The 12,708-nt window shown below is 53.6% G+C and overlaps 1 protein-coding gene across 4 annotated transcripts in view; it reads left to right on the top strand.

The window, feature by feature from the left end:
- The first annotated feature begins 1,172 nt into the window (after nucleotides 1–1,172).
- The window catches only part of GRID1 (glutamate ionotropic receptor delta type subunit 1), a 725,082-nt gene continuing 713,546 nt past the window's right edge, over nucleotides 1,173–12,708 (top strand). For all 4 annotated transcript variants that reach the window (XM_053923340.1, XM_024561244.3, XM_053923339.1 and 1 more), the window contains exons 1-2: nucleotides 1,173–1,378; nucleotides 3,535–3,690. In XM_053923340.1, the coding sequence (XP_053779315.1) occupies nucleotides 1,300–1,378; nucleotides 3,535–3,690 (235 nt within the window). In that variant the 5' untranslated portion in view covers nucleotides 1,173–1,299. The remainder of the gene's footprint in view (nucleotides 1,379–3,534; nucleotides 3,691–12,708) is intronic.

The following is a 12,708-nucleotide window of genomic DNA, read 5'->3' as shown; positions in this document are numbered from 1 at the left end:
GAGCCCAGTCTGCCTGGGACCTGGGCAGGATGTGGAGCTGCGCGTCTGCCTGGCGACCTCTTCCCAGGCTTAAGCCCAAGCAGTTTAACGCTAACACTGTAGTGGTCGGCGGGAGGTATTCACCCGATGGCAGAGCGAGCCCCACTTCACGGCTCGCGCGTGAAGGCTCGGCGCAGCCTCGGAGACTGAGAACGCCGGCCGCTTGGAAGGCTCCTCACGTCCAGGCGTCGCGGTCACGGCTGCGCCGGTTTCCGGCCGTGAATTGGGCTTCAGAGTCCGAGCCTCCTGCACGACTCCGGCTGAGCGCGGGACCCGCGGGCGGGGGTGGGTGCGCGCCAAAGTCCCGGAGGCGAGCTAGGACTCGAGCCCGCAGCTGCCGGTGTGCTGGGTGAAGCTCAGCCGCGGCCGGTCCGCTGTGGTTCCCCTCATATTCCGGTGCCCGTCTCAGCGCCCCGCCCTGTCTCCCGGTGGGCCCCGCGAGGGACTCTACGCCTCAGGCCTGGGGCGGCCGGAGACGCTCCGCGGCCGAGGTCGGCGGGCGCCAGGCGCTGCGGGACCCTCCGAGGGCAGTCGGTGGCCGACCCTTCCCTATTCTTCTGCCCCTGGCGAAAGTGGGAGGGGGGCGCGAGGCCCAGGGCCACAAAGTCTCCGCGCGTCTAAGACTCGGCTGACCTCCGCCGCAGCGCCGGCCTTCGACTGTCCCCCCGGCCGGGAGCGCCGAGCAGCCCGCGCCCCCGCCGAGCCGGAGCGGGGTGGGGGGGGGGAGCGGCGCAGTCGAGGCTGAGGCTCCGCAGTCACGTGGTCGAGAGGAGGGCGGGGGGGCGGGGGGCGGGCGGGGAGGGGAGGGGGAGCGGAGCCGAGGGGGAGGGGAGGGGGAGGGGAGGGGGGCGTCCTCCGCAGTTCGCTCCTGGCCGGGGCTCAGACACACGGCGAACCCGGAGCCGCCGCGCCCGCCCGGCCGCCGCCGCCGCCTCCGCCGCCTCCGAAGCCGCCCGAGCCGCGGGAAACGCCACCGCCGCCGCTACCGCCGGCCGCCCCCGCCGCGCCGGCCTGGGCTCGGGCTGCCACCGCCGCCGCAGCCGCCACCGGAGCCGGAGCGGGAGCCCAACCGCGCTGGGCTGGGCTAGCAGGGGTGGGGGGGGCGCCGGGAGCAGGGGCGGGCGCGCGGGGACGACGCACGGGCGGGTTCGGCTCTCCCGGGGACCGGCCCGGGACTGCACCCGGACGGGCGCCTCCCCGCTCCGCGCTGCCCTCGGCCTCACCCCGGGCCCGGGCGGATGAGCCGCGCGCCTGGGGGACATGGAAGCGCTGACGCTGTGGCTTCTCCCCTGGATATGCCAGTGCGTGTCGGTGCGGGCCGACTCCATCATCCACATTGGTGAGAACTGCAGGCGGCTGGGCATAGGCTGGGCGGGGGCCTCAGCAGCACAGGAGGTGTGCGGCATCCAAACTTGGCGGTTCCTGGGTCCGAGGGGCTCCGAGGGCTGTGCTCCATCGAAGGGCCGCGCTGCCCCGCGGAGGAGCTGTGCACGGGCCGCGCCGTGCTCCCGTGGGCCCCTCGCTGCTCCCCCTGGCTCCAATCCCTGAGCGGGGCCCCTCGGCCTCTGCCGACTCTCAGGGCCGCGGCTGCGGGGAACCCGGTGCTGGACACTCGCCCAGGCCCGCACCCCTGGAGGAGCCGTCGGCGGGCTCCAGCCAGCCCTTCGGCGCAGCTCAGATCGGTGGGGAGCAGGGGACGGACGCGGCCCGGGATCTCGCCAAGTTGGCAGGGCAGAATCAAGAGAGGCCCAGCCGGAACCGTGTGTTGTGGGTGGGTGGGTGCTGTCAGCTTGGGCCGCTGTGTGTGCGCCTGGCACCGTGTTGGTATGTCTGCGAGAGGGCGTTGGGGTGTGTGGGGCTATCTGAGCCTGTGTTGGTGAATACGCGACTGTCAGTCAGCCTTGTTTGAGTGGACCCAGTGTTTGTCTGTTTCTCCCGTGTGTGTCAGTGTATCTCTCCGTGTATGCGTGGGTGTGTGTGTATCTGGTTGTGGCGACTGCAGCCCAATCCTGGACAGTCCGAGAGTTTCCTGAGGTTCAAGTCTTGGGGACCAGCAGGCGGTCCGGTTTGTGCGAGCCGAGGGAAGAAGAGTGTGGGCGGCGGCGGTGGCGGTGTTGGTGGCGGTGAGGAAGTGTGTGTGCGCTGAGCGGGAAGAGATGGATGGAGGGAGAGAACCGGTAGAGAAGATGAGAGAGTGGAGAGGAGGAGGGGTAGGACGGAGGGGAAATGTGTGGGATTTGGTAGCAGCAGGAGAATAATCCTAGGAAGTTGGGCTGGATTGGGGGGTCGAGGGCGGTTGATTTGGGTGAGCCCCTCTGCAGGCGCTTTTCCAGAAGTTGGGGAAGACCAGCGAGCACGGAGAAACTGGGGATTCGGAGGTGTGAGAGGAGGCCCGAATGGTGGGACAGGCGGGGCGAGGGAGGAGAGCTTGGGGTGGAGAGGGGTTGTGAGGGACCTAGGCTTGGGTTTGGTGGGCTGCATCGCACCCCTCCCTTCTCCTGGGGCCGGGGATCAAACAGCTTCCCGCGGGGGTTGGGATGGGTTTGGGTATGTGGGCGCTTGGGTCGGGGTCAGAATTGCCGCTCCCGGTGCATCCTGGAACTGGGGGCCTCCCTCCGCCTCCAGCTCCGGGAGGATCATTGGGCCTATCTATGGGGCAATGGGCACTTTGGAGTTGCCCAGGCTGCAAGGCCAGGCCTGGCCAGTCAGAAGCTTAGAGTGGGCCAAGGCGGTGCTAAGCGTGAAAAAGGCCAGCCAGAGGCCGCCCTCGAAGAGCTTCTGGCAATTCTAGAACGCCCTTTCAAGATCAGCTCTTTTTGGACTTCTCGGCCCTGCTGGGTCAGAAGGCAAGGGGTCTAGGGGACATTCCCCTCCACACAATGTTCAATCAGGAAGAAGAAGCGGGGAGAGATGGGGAGCAGAATTTGGAGTCCATGGGCCGGGCTGGGCAGTGTTGCCCAGGAGCCAGGTTGGCACTGAAATGCTGGTTATTCAAGGCCCCTGAGTAAAGAAGCCCCTGAGCAAGAAAGCCACCCCAGACCTGCCTGCTAAGCTCCACACACAGGGCAATGTGCAGGACAGAAGGAAGTCGTCATTCCCTTTTGGGTTTGGGGCAGGGGATCTTCCTGGCTCCTGGGATGTCAGGGCATGTGTGTGCTACCTGAGGTCACTCCAGCTCTGCTCAGTCGGTTGTGTGGGGCATGGCTGGATCATGAGGGGGCTTGGTTTGCGACACTGGTGAACTGGTGGCAGCATGTGCGATGTGCATGTGTAATTCATGTCAACTGTGTGCACATGTGTGCTGTGTGTGTGGGGGGGGCATCCTGTGTTGGTTGACTTAGAAAAGCCTTTAACTATTCTGAAACGCCAGTCCAGAACTCCCAACACCTGGCAACCAGAAGTCTTGCCAGCCCCATGACCAAGGCAGGAGTGGGGGTGGGGTGGGGTGGGGAGGGAGAGCTTTCCCGGCGGATCTTGACCCCTCCTTTCCTCCAGGTGCCATCTTCGAGGAGAACGCGGCCAAGGACGATAGGGTATTCCAGCTGGCCGTATCCGACCTGAGTCTCAACGATGATATCCTGCAGAGCGAGAAGATCACCTACTCCATCAAGGTCATCGAGGCCAACAACCCGTTTCAGGCCGTACAAGAAGGTGAGTGGCCACGGTGCCCAGGGTTAAATGGGCCGCGGCCTTCTAGGCTGCGGAGCAGAGGAGACCCGCGGGCTTTCGACGGGCTTGGCCTTGCGGAGCCTCGTTTGTGCTTGGGTAGCCGGGTGACAGCCACAGTGCTCGCTCTCTGCGCCTCCCCAAAGCAGCGACGCCGGTAGTGCTCTGCGCAGTGAGGCCGGGGAGGGGAGCTTGCGAGCGCGGAGCGTGTCGTGGGTTCGTGAGCCTCCTTTCCAGCTGGGTTGGCGCGTGTGTGCGCACTGTGCTGGCCGTGCAGGAGTGAGTAGCTCAGGGCAGCGTTTGCTTCTTGAGTGTTTGTGGCTGGGCGTGTCTGCGTCTGTGCACCTCCCCTGACCTCGAGGCGCTGGTGTCTGGTGTCTTCCTCACTGCCAACCGAGGAGCGCTTGGAGGCCGAACCTGCAGTCTTGCCTCTCCGGAACAGAGCCCAGTGCGCCGCATTTCGCGTGCTTCGCCCGCTCAGTGCTTTGGCTCCTCATTTCTCGGGGCAGTGCACCTCTGCCTAGTTTTGAGGAGCCGATTTCTCTGCTTTCGCTGTGACCGCTGCGGGCGGAGGCGCAGGCGCCTGGGCCTGAGGTAGGCGCTGTTTGACCAGGAAAGGAGTGGAGTTGGTCCAGGCCTAGGTGCAGGTAAATCCTGGCCTGTGCCTGGGCCGCTCTGGGCCACAACCTCTGCCTCAGATCAGGCCTTGGGGCAGGGACAACAAGTGGACAGGGCACTGGACAGGGTGGAGAGAGCGGTGTTTGCTATCCCTCTTCTCATTCCCTTCTTTCTCTTTTACCTGGCTCTAGGCTGGCTCTGGAACCTGGGTTCCTCCCCCACACCACTCACTTCCTGGTTAGGGCTTGAGGCTCTCTTCACCCCTGACGTCTGCCCAGCCTAGGTCCCTGTCCTTTCCTTTGCTTTCCTCCTCTTATCTGTGAACTAGACTTTGAGGCCAGGAGTGCTGAGGATAAAGGGCACAGCTGGTGGCACAGAATGTGGGGATTTTTCCCAGGAGATGCTGGCAGGACTGTGGGTGTGAGGAGGAGGTAAGTTGGTGGGGGCTCCTGGCTGGCCCTCCCTCCCCCAGCCTGCTGAGCCCAGACTCTTCCTGCTGCCAAGGGTTATAGGTTGGCTGCGGGTTTCTTGGGTACCTGCAAAGACAGGGTGACTCAGTGAACGCTCTCCTCTGGGTCCAGAAGGTTGGAGCTCATGCTAGGGAGAACTTTGTGTTGGAAATAGGTCTTTTGGGAGTCTCCTATTCTTAGGTGTAATAGAGGGAGAAGGCCCAGCTCTGGGGCCTGAAGGTCCAAGTCTTAAGGTAGTTATATATAACTACCTTAAGGTCTTAAGGTAGTTATATCAACCAAGAATTCCGAGTGTGCTTTGGGGGTTGTAGTGAGTGGGGTGAGGTTGCTGTTGCCCATCATGAGAACCGCCACTACCTGGCCTTGGCAGTACCCATGGTCAGACATCCACTGGAGTCCTGGGGGAGGAATCTCTGTCCTTGGTGTGTGGTCCCGCCAGCAGTCCCTGCTCCCACATTGCCCACCCCTGCATTTCTTTTGTGAGCCCTCATGAAAGTGGGCTCCAGCCAGGTGATGATGGGCCTCATTAGGTAGGAATGACTAACTGGAGTGGGGATCTGGGTGACAGAAGCTTGTTCAGTTACATGCCACAATTTTCAAAGAGCATCCTGCTCCTTTGGTACTGTTCCCACATGCTTGTCCCTGTGGACATTCATTCTGTGTGCTGGGGAGCTGAGGACAGGGGAGGGAAGCATACATTTCCTGCACCCAAGAGCTCACAGTGTGACGGGACCCTGCCTGTGTTCCACAGCCCTAGCCAGTTTTGCCATCTGGGAAAGAAAATCCTGTGTTGTAGATGTGCTCAGTTTTTTAAAACAGGAGTCCCAAATCTGGGCTTTAATGTAAAATTAGATTTTTAACTACTGTTGACTAATTAAATAATTTACCAACGTATTGCAAGCCCAACAAAAATAGCTATGGGCCATTCAACCTTCAAACCCCAATGCAACTTTTTCCTGGAGACACAGACTCTACCCAGGGACTTTTTTTGATGGAAACCTTCTTTTCTAGGTCTTAGTTTCTCTACTTGTGTAACTGAAAAATATCTCAGGCTCCAAGGTTCCCAGGCTGACACAGTCTCACATGGTGTGAGAGTGAGTGTGTGTGAACATGTGTCCTAGGCAGTTGGATTCTGATGGCTGACAGTTGTCCAGGTAGAGGGGTACTGACCAGATATTGCTGAGCTGCCTGCAGCCCAGGGAGTGTGTGCTGGTTAAAGGTGGTATGTGCTTTCAACTTATGAGCTGTGTGGGCAGAAATCCAGTGTTATCCCATGTTCTTATGTAGAACCTTGGATGTCTATGAGGGATGGGAGGAACCAGCCCCTCCAGGGCCTCAGGGAGTGCAGAGCAGTGCTCAGAGGCTCCTTTTCCTTAGCCTGGGGCTTGGCTGGGTGGGCACTCAACTTGCTTGGAGTCCTTCCTTCTCTGCTCTGTGGGGTGCTGTCCATCTGTGGCTTGGCCCTGCCTGATGGATATCTTACCTTTCTTGGGCCTGGATGTTCATTGCAATAGGACATGGATGGTAGACACAGTTTGGGTGGGAAAAGAAATGACTTTTGGGGGTGGGGGAGAGGCCAAAGATGAAGGGGGCAAAGACAGACTTGGTTTTAATCTCCATCATGGATTGGAGAAGCTCCCAGTGATCCCCTGTGGATTGGGGATTGAGCTGATTCTGTCCCTGTTTTGGTCAAAGAGACAGCATTGTAACCGGAGTCCAGCTGCTTGCCACCATGTGCAAGAATAACATGAAGATTTGTGGGAAAGGCAAGAGGTTTTTGTTAACAGGGTATGCAGTTTGAGGGGGCTTAGAGCATTCCTGTTCTGAGCCAAGCTCATCCACAAAGCACAGAAGACCAGCCACCCCCAGGGCCAGAGTCAGAGTCTAGCCACCTCGCCCCACCTTATCTGTCCTTTTGGAGCTCATGACAGCTACACGAATGGGTCTCCATCCTCAGGCTTTCTGTCTTTCTGGTGCACATGTGGGTTCTAGTGTCACCATCACCTTGCCTCAGCTCTCTCTGCTGAGGTCTGGGGTGCGCTTCCAGATCACTCCAGATGGCTCTTCAGAGGAAGCTGCATCCATGGGGCCTTGGTGACCAAGGCTGCCTGTGCCCCTGGGGCTGAGGAACGTTCCCAGCTCATGCCTCTGTGTGCTGCTCTCAGGGTGAGCCCAAGGGCTGGTGCTGTTGAGGCATGTGCCAACCTGGGACTCTGACTCTGTGACCTGGCTTCTGACTATGCAAGGCCTAAGCCCTAAGCGCACTCCAACTGAGGATGGGAGGCAAACAAAAGAATAGGATTCTGCATATGTTCCGTTTTCAAGTACCCTCCCCAAATCCCACGCGCTGTGGGAGTGTCCAGCTTTTCGACCAGTGTGTACTAATTAATGTACGCCACGTTTGTCTTTGCCCCTCTTCTGGCCACCATGTTCCACAAGGGGCAGCGTTCAGAGCCACCCGCTAGTGCGCAGTGTCTCGGCCTGGGGTGGGGCTCTGGCCTCTGCTGTGGCTTGCTGACCTCTACCCTACACAGGTGTTTTGACTTTTTCTGCCTGTGCAGCCTCAGTATAAGCTCCCCCTGGGTGGGTCATGAGCTCGGCTGCCAGGGCCATGCACACTGGGTTGTTTACAGTTCTTCGAACAGCCTCCTCCTGCTGCTGCCGTTTTAATCTGCTGCCTTGGCATTTCTCCCTGCCCTTCTTCCCTTCTCCAGGGGGAGTGCAGCCTCTGTGCTGGATCAGGGTTCCCTTGGATTGGAGTCTCCCCCACTCCCCAGCGATCTGGTCATTCCCTCCTGTTATAGCACCATAAAGGGACTGTTTTCAAATCCTCTCTGCCTCACTTGCAATGTGACTCTGGGGGAGTCCGGGCCCTGCCCTGAGCTTCTGTTGCTATATGTTAAAAGGAAACAATCATAGTACCTTCCTTATAGGATTATTATGAAGATTAAATGAATGAGATGTGTATACATTGCTATGGAAGGCCTGTGTTAGGTGTTCAGTAAACACTAAATCCCTCTCCTTTCCTTGATCCAGCTGTGAATTCATCTCAGCTTCTCTTGAGGCTGTTGATGTTTTCAGCTGCATCATTTCTTAAGCTAGTGAATTTCTTGAGAGCAGACCGTCACTGACCTTTCTACAATATTATCGGCTTTTTATTTAGCTCCCTCACCCCTGATTACAAAAGAAATGCATTGCTACAATAAGCATGTGTTAATTTAAAAAATGTAAAAAGAGAAAGGGCAATGCATGTTCATTCTGTAAAATGTGGAATGTACAGGGAAGAGACAGGACAATTTATATTTGGGAGAAATTAGATTTATAACCTTGCAGTTCACCCAAAACTTCCTTACTTCCAGGTCTTACTTGATTCTCAGCAGGGGACTCTGTCAGACTCATAATTAAAATGATACAAACTGTAAATAACTTCTTTCAGACTGAAAAAATGTTTTGTTTTAAAATAAAATAAAGTTCTCTTAAAGTAAAAAAAGAAACAGGACAAAATCATTCTGAATTCTACCTTTGTTATTTCCTTCTAGTTTGTTTCTCCACCATATTTTATGAATGCTGAGAGCTCCTGTTCAGTTGTATGTCTTCCTTTTTCCACTTAACATAACGTTGACTTTTTCTGAAATCACTGTGAACTATTTGTAAACATTACTTTTAGCAGCTGCATGTATTTTTCAATATTCAAAACAACTTATTTTTAAAAAACTTTTGATTTTTATTGTTGTTCAAGTACAGTTTTCTGCCTTTTCCCCCCACCCCTCCCCACCACCCCAGTCTTCTCTCCCTCCCTCCCCTGTTTCCACCCCCCTAGTTATTGTCCACGTGTCCTTTATAGTTGTTCCTGTAAACCCTTCACCCTCTTCTCCCATTATCTCCTCCCCTCTCCCCTCTGGTCACTGTCAGCTTGTTCCCAATTTCAATGTCTTCGATTATATTTTGCTTGCTTGTTTGTTTAAAACAACTTATTTTTTAAAAATGGAATCATTTATGCTGAGATATGCTTAAGTATTACTGAAGAAAATAACTTTGAGTTTTGATCCTGTGATTTATACCTACAATTTCTTCAGGCCAATTTTGTGTATAAGCTCCTTACAAACTAACTTTTAAGCTGGTTGGTCAGTCTTTATGTGTTTATGTAAAAAAATGGATCACACTTGATAAAATATACACTTGATGAAGATTTAAAGTTAGCAAATAATAACAGAAATTATATTTAAGTCTTGAAAATGTTATATCTTAGATTTAGTTGGCAAAGTTCATATTAACAAAGTGTCAAAATTTGTCTTCTAGATAGTAGAAGAGATGTTAATTTGTTAAATAAAAAAATTTATATTTTTTTAAAGTGCTCAAGAAGATTATATAAATGCATAAATGAATAAAACAACTGGCTGAATACTAGTCTTCTCTGTTCACAGTATTATCTTGTAGTATAAGTGAAAAACTCAAGTTATGGGTTATCCTGTAGAGATATGTGTCATAGAGTGGAAAGACGACAATTTAGGGAAGAGGATGAATAAAGGAATATATGTGAAGAAATATTCCTTTTAAGCACAAGTGTTTTAGGAAGACAAGGTAAAAATCCACCAAAGTATAGCTTAGTGTTCACAGAATAAAACAATGAAACAATGAAACAAAATGAAGATAAACTTAGTGAGCTTGTTGATGGCCCTCTGATGGTCTTGGTTGTTTTGTGTTGGTCGCTCCTAGGTTTCACCCAGCCCTCACACACCGTGCTGGTACAGAGGCATTCTGCTAGATGGTATTTCTCCCTGAGCTTTGATGCCCCTAGCATTTTCCTTGGCTTCCCTTTAGAATTATAGGTCCTGTGGCGGCCGTATCCTTGCACCCCTGAGGTGGACTCACCATTCTCTCTGGGTGTGGCTTTATTGGTCCCTGCCTGGGAAATACTGTCAGGGTCTCCCTGAGTGTGATGTTAGTGCCATTAAAGATGCCTGTAGGCCCACTGCCATCATTCCCATTCACTCGGCTGTGCTAGTTTTCTCTTAGCATTGAAACAAATTTTGTCACAAAAGTTTTACTTGGTTAAAAACATAAATTTACCATCTTACAGTTCTGCAAGTCAGAAGGACATGGGTCTCACTGGACTAAAATCAAGGTGTCAGCTGTGCTGATTCCATCTGGGGGCTCTTGGAGAGGCTCTGTTTCCTCAACTTTTCAGCTTCCAGAGGCTGCCTGCCTTCCTCAGCTCCTGGCCCCCTTTCTCCATCTTCACACCAGCAATAGTGGGTGCGGTTCTTCTCATGGCCCATCACTCTGATTTTGCTTCTGTCATCACAGCTCCCTCTGCACCTCTGATTCTTCTGCCTCCCTCTTCCAAAAACCCTTGTGATTCCATTGGGCCTACCTGAATAATCCAGGGTTAAAGTTAGCTGATTAGCAACCTTAATTCCATCTGCAGCCTTAATGGTCCTTTGCCATATAGACTAATATATTCACAGTTCCAGGGGTTAGGACCTGGGGAACTTTGTGGGCTGTTACTCTGCTTCCATGTTGGCACACCTGTTGGCGCCCACTGTATCCAGTGCATGTTATCCACCCTTTCCCTTTCTTCTGCAGGGTTGGCTGCACTCTTGCTTACTGGGTGGCATTCTCTTCTTGTCTTAGCCAGACCTACTAGAGTTACTGGGGACCTATAGACATGTTTTCACGTCTTCCAAGCTTGCTCTGGGGAATGGCACACTGTATGCCTGTGGGCCTCTGTAGACTTATTTGTGCTCTCCAATGACACACTGATGTCCTTCCCCGAGCCTGGAAGCTGCTTGTGCCTAAAGAAGTTCCTAAAGAATCTGCTTTTGTAAATTTGTGTCCCTACTCAGGCCAATGACCTTTTTTAACCAGGATAGGTTTTCCTTCAGACCCTTCCCACTTGCTTCTCCTCTACCTCACCACCCACCTAGAGCCCAAGGGGGCCTTGCAGAGGTCAGTCTTCCTTGGGTGCCACAGAGAGCTACTCTTCCTGGCCCCACAAGGGCTGCTGCCAGAGATGCTTTAAGTCTGAAGATGGCTGTGTCTGTGGCTGTAGGCACTGATGGCCCCTCATTAGGGCTGGGCCGGGTCTGGGAAACCATCTAGTTCTCTCTCTGGATTCCTCACAAGCCTGTGGCTGTGTAAAGGAATGACTTCCATCTTTCCTCTGCCAAACTCCCAAGCTTCAGAGCTGTCTTTTGTTCTAGGGTCCCTCCTTCGTGTGTATACACACATGCACACACATGCACACACACACTCTGAATTTTTATAGACTATACTCCTGTCCCATCTATGTCCACATATTTTGGATTCTAAAGGCTACCTTTTACTATTTCTATTGCCATGTGCTTGCTCCCAGATTGGGAGGTTGGGCTTAACTGGCAGTGAACAGGTGGACACCTCACGCCACTTCTGCAGGTTTCTCTTGGACAGTAGCTTAGTTTGACCCTTAGCACTCAGAGCCATATCTTCTAAGGGCAGACAGAGATTGTCTTTCCAAATTCTTGTCAATACCAGGTCAAAATCCCCTAGCCTGTCCCCTCCAGCCATCATCTTACTTCTTTACTTGGCCTTCTCACTACCCAGAAAATGTTATCTCCTAAAAACCTGCAACATTCAGTCTGCACTTCTTGTTCCTAAACCATTTCTAACCCAGTCTGATCCCTGGATGTGAATCTTTTTAAACTTGGCTACCCAGGGCAGTGACCCTCTGTCCCTACCCTTTGGTTTTGTCCTGTGGTTCCCTTTATGTCAGTGAGGATAGACTAAGTTATGCTGTGGTAACAAATAATCCCTAAATCTCAGTGGCTTAACATAAAAATTTCTCTCTTGCTCATGCTACAATGGCCATCATTGATCAGCTTAGAGCTTGGCTCATCTTGGTTATGGTCACTCAGCTTGAATATTGCCAGTTGCTGTGCCAGAAGAAAAGAGCTCTGGGGGCACTCAGTCTGGATGTGACACGTCCATGTCGCTTCTGTTTAAAACTCACTGGCTGAAACTAGTCATGTTGTCCCAGCCAGTCTTAGGGAGTCCAGCAAGCACAGTCTTACTTTGTACCTAGAAAGGGGAGAACCAGAAGTATTTGGTGAATGACACAAATACCTATGGCCCTATTCATGCAAAACAGCCTCCCATTTCCTTGGTGACTTATTAAAACAATAACAACAACAGTTTTAGGTAATGGATCCTTATTGAGTCAAACCCATGGCTCCCATCAGTTCCCCTTTGCCCATTCATTTACTTGTCCTTCTGCCCCAAAAAGCTCTGGGCAGCCCTTTGGTATGGTGGGAAGTCAGAAAGCCTGGGTCCTCAGCCCCAGCGGGCTCTCACCTATACTTTTATCAGTGTCTACCAATCTTGTTCTCTGTAAACTAGGGTCTGGACAGGCCCTGTTCTTGGAAGACTTGGGCCAAATGCTTCCTAAGTAGTGAGGTGGAGATTGGCATCCCGGCTTTGCCATTGCTGGGGCCAGCACCAATGAGCTCCTTCAGCTGTACTTCAGCAAGTTGGCCCTTCCTGTGGCATCAGCAGTGCTCCTTGTGGTCCTGTTTCTCATATAGACCTCCCCTCCTTTCTCCTTCATCCCCTCCCTGTACCCTCCTCACCCCTGCCTGCCTGCACAGCAGCTCCTCTCTCTTTGGTTACAGCATTGGGCAGGGCAGAGACTCATTCATCTCTCTGCCATGGGCTGGCCTGTTATAGCTCCTTGGGGGTGTGGCCTCTCTGACAGGCACTGAGCCTAGCAAGGCGATATCCCATCAGCTGGGTTCTCAAAGACTTTCCTCCTAGCCTATAAATAGCCAGTTTTCTGGCCAATGGCCATGGATTGGGAAGAGAAAGACCCAGAGTTCTCTCTTCCAGGCCTGAAGCATTGGTAGGGTAGCTTCAGGGTAGCTGCGAGGTGATTAGATGGCCT

The sequence above is a fragment of the Desmodus rotundus genome, chromosome 4, assembly GCF_022682495.2.
Source record: "Desmodus rotundus isolate HL8 chromosome 4, HLdesRot8A.1, whole genome shotgun sequence".
NCBI classification, from domain to species: domain Eukaryota; kingdom Metazoa; phylum Chordata; class Mammalia; order Chiroptera; family Phyllostomidae; genus Desmodus; species Desmodus rotundus.
Note: the sequence above shows the minus strand (reverse complement) of the source record. Positions and strands in the feature narration are given on the sequence as shown.